Source organism: Zeus faber (assembly GCF_960531495.2).
Source record: "Zeus faber genome assembly, chromosome: 14".
Taxonomy (NCBI): domain Eukaryota; kingdom Metazoa; phylum Chordata; class Actinopteri; order Zeiformes; family Zeidae; genus Zeus; species Zeus faber.
In genome coordinates, this window is record NC_137200.1 from 17,730,096 (window position 1) to 17,738,940 (window position 8,845).

An 8,845-nucleotide genomic window follows, 5' to 3' on the forward strand; every position below is an offset into this window, starting at 1 on the left:
TTGGCAAGAATCCTTTTGAACAGCCAAACTGTCCACCTAGACCAGGGTCTGATGCCTGAGAGTCAGTGTGGTTTGACAAAAGACCACTGACATGGCATTTACCGCCCGACGGCTACAAGAGAAATCCCAAGAACAAAATGCTGATCTATACGTATATGGCATTCATTGATCTAACAAAAGCCTTTAACACGGTCAGCCGGGAGGGCCTATAGAAGGTCATGGCCAAGTACGGGTGTCAAGACAAGTCCATCGGCATCGTGCACAAACTCCATGATGGCATGATGGCCAGCGTCAGAGACCAGCAAGTCCTCTCCGATCTCACAAGTCACAAACGGAGTGAAGCAAGGCGGCGTCGAGCAGGCAACACTCTTCAGCATGGTGTTTTCTGCTGCACGACTCATTCCAGAACTACTCTGGGATTAACTTCATCTACGGTGTTTTGACGGTGGGCCATTCAATCTGAGGAGTATGCCAGCCAAAACCGAAGTGGAGAAAGTCACTGTTCGATAACTTTTGTTTGCTGATGACTGTACTCTGGCTGCTGGCTCAGATGAAGAACTAGAGGGGTGTGCCCCTCAGCTTGCAACAACCTCGGACTAAAATCAGCACAAAGAAAATTGAAATCCTGTACCAACCTGCTCCCGGGAAACCCTACACTGAGCCCAACATCTTTGTCAATGACCAAAACCTTTCAGCTGTTGACAAGTTTACTTACCTTAGAAGTACTCTGTCACGTGGTGTAACAGAGTTTATAACATATTGTAACACCTCGTCGTTCTTCTCCATCCGTTCAGCTACCCCGCAACTCTACAATAGAAATAAATAAAAATGATTATATTATGTAATAATATATAATATATATATAATATATAATATAATAAAAATATTATATTATTTTATTCCACTACATTTCATTCCCAATACATTAGTTAAAAAACAATTACAAATCTGGATTTATATTCATGTCTGTATATATCACGAAATCGTCTCTTATCTAATTTTTGTACATTTTCTGTGACACCACCTATTTATTTGTAATATTTTTCTGAAAATTTGAATGAATTGTAGCGCGGTGCAATTTTCAAAATTGTGCATTGCCGCCTTGATAATTGTGCTCGCTAGCATCAACGTGCCAATTTGAATGTGTGTGTATAATTACTGAGGCTCCAAAATATCTCTATTTTTAAATTTCCTCCAAAGCAACAAAAGGTTTTTTGTCATGGGGGTATTTCTTTTCTTCCAAGGCCTTCCAAGGATCGTGATGAGCGTAGGACAGTAATATATAATAAAAACGAGGCAGGCTTTTGGTATTCAAACTCAGCCTTTTGTGCGCTGGGGGGTTTCGGCGAATGTGGAGGAGAGCGATTGATTGACTTGAGACACTTAACAGCTATACCTGATCTGGAAACTGGCCTGGCTATCAGGTTGGCTGTCAAATCATTACGAGAGAAAATCCACTTGGCCTGACATGGGGTGTTTGCAGCATCCTGCCAAGCGGTAATTAAAAACGTCTTCATTTAAATCATGTTTTTATGGCGTGTGATCGGCGTTGCCGTGCCACAATCAACGCTGTCCGGCAGTACTCGTTACGTTACGTGGCATCAGCCCGCCACCCCTTTCTGTCTGTCCCTACGATCCAAATTCCAACCATAGCGATGACAGGACGGCCCAGCGATCCTGCCCTCTTTCTTTTCCTTTTTTCAGATTTTTAGCTTCACTCCTACTAATTCATTCGTACTGAAATTAAGACAGACTGTGCAAGCGGGACGGACGGCACAGGGCGCCTTCGCTGGTACAAAGCACCGAAACCGAAGCCCAGAGAGAATGAAAACATCAGCTTGCCTATTCCTCGTAATTCTCTCCAGGTTTCTTCGATTTGTGCAGCGCTGTGTTTTGATGTGTACAACCGAGCCTGGCAGAGCAGCGCCGCAGGAGGTCCGTGGGACGGTTGGGAGTGGCGCGGCGGGGAGGGAGCTTAGGAGCGTGCAGACAGCGAGAACTTCTGCTGGAGACAAAACAACACCAGGCTGAGCCGTTACACATTGCTGCTGTTTGTCAAGGACGGCTGGTGTTGCGGGGGCATCTTCACCGAGCCAGGAACAATCACCATGTAGAAGAAAAGTAAATAACTTTGCCTGGTTCTGCATTGTACAATCTGTTTTCAGAGGTGGAGAGTAACAAATTCCAATTACAAGTACAATTGAAGTACGAAGTACAACAGCCATGCAAGGCCACTGGCTTATAAGCATAGATTATATCAGTAAAGTTACATCAGGGCACTGGATATAACAATACGATTTTTACTTTAATACTTCAACTGCATTTAAGAGCAAGTACTTAGGCACTTTTAATGAAGTAATAATATCAATGTGGTACTTTCACTTACAAGAACACATTAAAAAAAATCTATCTATCTATCTATCTATCTATCTATCTATCTATCTATCTATCTATCTATCTATCTATCTATCTATCTATCTATCTATCTATCTATCTATCTATCTATCTATCTATCTATCTATCTATCTATCTATCTATGTTTTCATCAGAAATGACTAGACTACCCGTATTTTGACCAGTTACTGCAGTTTAACCGTTATCAGCGTATGACTCCATAATGGCATTTGAATAAATACAAAGAGGTGGATGAGCAGATGAGTGGACGGTGTGAAGCACGTTGATCAGATGCAACACCGCAAAGCATCGGCGCGTCATCGGTCAACCATCCCGCGCGAAACCCAAAAGTTTCTCCGTGCGTTTTGACTCCTGTACACCTTTTGCTTTGCTTTTGCCTTTTGCTTTGAAAATCGAACCATTAGTGACTATTTCATTGTCCCAATCTGTACTTTTCTCCATATCTTTCTCACCCCCCCCCCCCCCTCTCTTCTTATCTCTCTAACTTTCATTCTCTCCCTGGTTTACATCCTCTGTACTCCATAACACTGTTTTTGAAGACCAAAGTGAGGGGAGAATGTCTCGGGGAGATTTGCGAGCCCATAAAGTGGATGGCGTCTGCCTTCAGAAAGGCAGCTTAGAGGCTCAGGGGAGGCTGGCACTCGCTGTCTCTCCCCACAACATGCGCCTCAAAGCAGTGACATGGTGTCACGGCAAGTGAAGAGTACATACAGAGACGGAGGGAGTGGCAGAAAAAAAATGACCAAAAAAACCCAGCAAAACAGAGAGCGAGAGTGAGAGAACAGAGGAGAGACAGTCAGAGCGATAGAAAAAGAAACAGATGGAGAAAAGAGAGAGAACTTGGTCAACTTGTCATCTATTATAGATCAGCTATTATTCATTCAGTCCTATTCCTCTGTGCGCTGTGTGGTGCTCTATCTTGTTCCTTTCCCACTCCTTTTTCTTTCACTCCATCTTTGCCCATCTATCCATCGCTATCTCCGGGCAGAGAGCCTATTGTGAGGTATTTTGGGGATCTCCATGTTTCCCCCAGCTAGATGTGCAGAAAAAATAACTCGCATTTGATATGTCCTTTGACCAGACGCTGTAGATACATGAGAATACCCTAGAGAATATTCCAAACCGTAAGCCTTAAAATTCCCTGTAAAGAAAAGATAAAAATGTGTTCCGAGTTTGTCAAACCACATGAAAATGTGTTATTAACCACCCAGCCAAATTCTCCAAATATATAAAAATGAGGTATATAAAATATATAAAAATTATATATATAAAAATTCCCTCTGCTCTGAGACGCTTGGGGCGTTTCCACTGAAGGCACTGAAACCACGCCCAATTGCATTAAGGAAGTTAGTCAATTCCATGTTTGAATGTTATTCATATGTAATGTTAAACAGGGACACACAGCAGAGAGGAGACCCCATTTACTCTCGGTGTTTATTCCCAAAACAGCGTATTATCCCAAACTCCGGGCCGTTAGCTTACAGTACGTTATTTACGTTATTTATTAATGTGTTAAGAAACAAATCTCGGAATTCACTTTGCAGGGACTTTATGATGAACCCTGGTCATTATTGTACAGATCAAAACATTTTTATGAGTTAGGTGATAAAACCTACTTGTAAGACTATATACTGAAGCTTAATCCTGACATGGATACAGCATATAATACAAGGTACTTAAATATACTTATCAAGCTTTACCTGGTCGTTATCTTTCTGTTTCACATAAACCAAACCCTAACCCTAACCTTAACCATACAGCATATAAGAAATAGTTATTTCTGAATTTTGATAATCAACCAATAAACTGACCTTTGTAACTTTGGACCAACATAATTCCACATTGAACCCCTATGATGAGTTGAAAACAGTTTTTCGCTGGGGTCGGTAATACTTCACCGCCACATAATTTCACGCACAGAACGTCTTGAGCCACATAAATGCACGCTCGGAGCCGCTCTCAGCAAATCCAATTTGCCCCGGTATTTACAGCCCATTTCAAGGTATTTATCCTATTATGAGCAATCAGGCTCCACTTTGCCGATGGCGCTTGGATACACGGTGTCACACGCGAGCTCAAAGGTGTTTTGTGACATTTTACTGATCTCAGAAACTCCATACAAACACACCGGGTCAGCTCGGAAAGGCACTCAAAAGCAATTCTCTGATTTTATAGTACATCATTGCAAATAAAAGCAAATTTTGTTGCATGTACTGTATGTGTATGCACAGAAATATGTATATTTACCATTACATACAGTATACATATCCACCAGGCTGTTTCCTTCTTGTTGTTATCATTCTTGATATTGTTATGTAAGGGCTGCATGATAAGCTGCCACCAAATCCTCAACAAACCCCCAAGTTGATTCTCAGGAGAGCCAGACAGAAACAATGCATTCAAAAACGAAAAAACCCCAAAACTCCATCAGATGGCAACTTCTAAAGTAACACTTTCGGGGCCGTTTGTTTTCCGACAGAACTAGACAACTTGAGTGCCTAGCGTGCAGAGATGTGGACTCAAGTCATCATGACTTGGACTCGAGTCGACTCGAGTCGCTGTTTTGATGACTTGCAACTCGACAGAAAATAAAAGAGCTGAGACTCGACTTGGAAGTTAAAGACTCGTGACTTGACTTGAGAAATTGTGACTCGAATGACTTGTTTGTGTTCACTTTCATTCACTGAAACCTTGAACTAAACCTAACTTAACCTTGAACTAAACCTTGATCGGCAAACAAAAGGTTACTTTGGTTAGGCTCGGTCCCCCTCACCTCATGTTGCCGTGGCAAGACGGACAGATGCTGTAGTAATCCATGAATGGTGCCATTGTGCAATTTGAGATTTCCTTATCAAACACAAGTTGGTGTTTGGAAAGTTGTCAGTCGTAAACATGGGACGGTGTTTGTTTGCATTCGCTCTCAGGTGCAGATAACGTAAAGCACGGTGACTCCAAATGATGTCACATATTGCCCTGAAGCAGTTCTGCCACTGATTTGCGACATTGCCACAGTGATGGATACTGTATAAAAATATATGTAGATGATACAATTTTTCTACCGTCTTACTTTATACACTGTATCATTATATCACACAGCCCTAATATTAAATATTAAATACTAAAATGTATCTAAAATGTACAGTATGGATGTAACGTTACCCGGTATGTGAGCACACACTGGGCATTGTCATTATAAGATGACTACCCTGTCAGTCAAGCTCATCACTACCTGTGTTTTTTTCAACGAGAAGCACTCGTTACCCTCCCGCTGGTTACACACACACAGTATGATCAGATCACATCCTCATGGCTGCTGCGACTATGCAAAGACTCAAAAATTTCATTCAATCCTTTTCATTCAATCAAATCAATATGTGCAAATCTGTTCGTAACTTTTTTGAGATATTCTGCAGATAGGCAGACAGAGTGGCAGGGGTGGAATTTAATAAAGTTTGATGTCTAGTCTGGCTGTCACTATTCACTTTAAAGATGATGGGGAAGGAATATTTTTTTGATTAAGAAGAAACCTAAAAATAAACAAGCTTTTGTAAGTTATTTGTATTTGTTTTATGATTTTTATTTCACTGAATATCATTAATTAAAATACAAAGTAAATTAATTTTCATTATTTTTGAACAGGTAAGATAATATTGGCCAACGATTATCATTAGACAGGTACCTTACCTTGTCTTTTGTCTTTATAAATACCAGATACTGCAGGTAAGACTGCAGTGTCTTGGGAGAAAAAAGGGACTTGACTTAAGACTTGACTACTACAGACCTTAACTGCAGACTCAACATGACTTGACATAACGTGTGACTTGACTCGAATTGTCTTGACTTGCCCAAGGAAAAATGACTTGGGACTTGTTTGAAACTTGGACCAAATGACTTGAGACTTACTTGTAACTTGGATTAGAGGGACTTGGTCCCACATACCACCACCACACTAGCCGACATGTGCGGCTAGTGTGGTGGTGGTATGTGGGTCATAGATACAAGCAACAAGCTTGGTAACAAGCAACAATGTAAGATGGAACTCCATGTGGCAGCTCCGCCTGCTACACGCCATCCAAGTGGTGTTTTCAGGGCCCTCCGACACAGAGACACAGGCAGAGATGTTGCAAACACGGCTGTTTATTGGAGAGAGTGGCAAGATTTACCAAGCCAGGAGCAGATGGACACATGTCATGACAGAGGCTCTCACCACGTGTATGTGGAGATGGGCTATTTACCTGTTGCTCGTTGATTGCTCTGATGAGCAACAGGCGTACAGCCACCTCTGACCCTGGGCCCAATTACCTAGACGCAAGAGAGATGTGGCTGCTTAAACCACATCTCCCCCAGACCACACTTTGTAACCATAGCATAGAGATGAAAATATATGTTCTATAATGAGCCAAACAACCAACAATACAAAATAATGGATAAACAGAAGATAAACACCAAGAAACTCAACTTAAAAGTGGGTGAACTATCACCTCAAATTTTATTTTATTTATTTTTTACTTACATAGGTTTGATGCAGTGGGGATGGTGGATAATGTTCGTCAGCTGCACGTTTATTCCAAGTGTGTGTGTGTGTGTGTGTGTGTGTGTGTGTGTGCATTTCTGTGAACAGGCGGGGCCCAGTCTCCTCTCTGCAAGCGTTCATTTATGGCTTTCCAAACGTTTGTTGTTTTTTATTTTTTTTTTATCTATCACACTTCAAAGGGGCACATGGAGAGCTGGGGACCCTCCAGCATATGGGCTCTAATTGAAGGAGAGACAGACAGACAGACCGAGAGATAAAGAGGGTGAGAGAGGCGGAGAGGAAGAGTAATGGAGAAAGGAAGAGAAGAATTGGAGGATCGCCGGCTACATTTTTACCAACAAGCGCAGGCAAAGAATCGGAGAATCGGACTTTTCGGCCTTCAAGGCTGCAGTGGGTTGGCAAAGGATCATGCGCCATCTGCAAAATGCTGATTCTTACATAATGTCACTTACTGGTGTGTAGGTGTGTAGGTACATTTACTGTTTATCACATCCTTGATCACACACGCGTGCAGCCGTGCATGCACACACAAACAGAAACGAAACACAATGTACATGCATGAACACACATTGTTCAGCTTATCCGGGATTGCCTAACAGCTAATGATATGAATAAAATGTCAGCAAACTACAAACACACATACACCCATGCATATACACGCGAACACACACACATTTCAAGAAAGTCGAGAGTATGTTGTGTGTGTTTTACTATACTTGTGCGGACCAGCCTCGGAATAAACAATTATTTTTAATAATCCTGTAATAATCCCTGTAGTTGTGGATGGCGTTACCGTGTGCAGAGGAAGATCAGGAACATGGCACAGTGTGGTTTGGGAACACTTCCCTCATGCCCCAGGTGAAGAAATGAAGAAGCGAGAGCCATGCTTCCTGAAATAAAAATGCATGTGTTATAATTCAAAATCTGGAGTCAGGAAGAGAAGAAACTGTGTGAATGCAGTCGGTGTGTGCGTGCGTGCGTGTGTGTGTGAACGGAGAGAACACACAGAGAGAATTTGATTCAGGGAAATACAGGGAATATAGGAAGCAGCAAACAGAAGAAGGCAAGAGCAGCGAAAAAATCTAGGGGATTCAAGGAAAGAAGGGAAAAAAAACCTGCCGAAAGGAAATCAGCCGTGAACGAGTAAGGAGAGCGACGGTCTGAATTGTGCAAACAATTGACTTATATAATGATATTATTCTCCAGCTGATCTAATTTACGACCCATTGTTCTTCGTTCTTACCTTCTATCAGTCAAATTGGCCAACCAGGTCCAGTTGCGGAGTGTTGTTTGGCTTCCACCTCGGAATGGTTTAAATTATGTTTTGGCCTAGTTGGTGTATAATCACCTATTCTGCGAGGAATTACTTTTCCCACTATCAATTGGATATGCATTGGGCCACAGCCTTATGGATAGATAGATAGATAGATAGATAGATAGATAGATAGATAGATAGATAGATAGATAGATAGATAGATAGATAGATAGATAGATAGATGGATGGATGGATGGATGGATGGATGGATGGATGGATGGATGGATAGATAGATAGATAGATAGATAGATGGATAGATGGATAGATAGATAGATAGATAGATAGATAGATAGATAGATAGATAGATAGATAGATAGATAGATAGATAGATAGATAGATAGATAGATAGATAGATAGATAGATAGATAGATTATCCTGGCCATCCAACGCTTTCTGGGGCATTCGGAGGCGTTCCCATGCCAGCTGGGAGATTCAAACCTTCCAGCGGCCCCTGGGTGTCTCCACGCAGTTGGCAGTGCCTGGTACACCTCCAAAGGGAAGCGTCCAGGGCTCACTACCATAAGTCAGTGATGGAACGACGATTGCCCGGTAAATTGGCTCCGCTCTCTCCTCACCACGCC

General features: G+C 41.9%; 1 protein-coding gene across 1 annotated transcript in view; it reads left to right on the forward strand.

The window, feature by feature from the left end:
* Window positions 1-218: 218 nt before the first annotated feature.
* rtn4rl1a (reticulon 4 receptor-like 1a) overlaps window positions 219-8,845 on the forward strand; it is a gene marked incomplete at both ends in the record, with an annotated part of 31,415 nt that continues 22,788 nt past the window's right edge. The window contains one exon of the mRNA XM_080013476.1: window positions 219-324. Coding sequence (XP_079869602.1) covers window positions 219-324 — 106 coding nt within the window. The remainder of the gene's footprint in view (window positions 325-8,845) is intronic.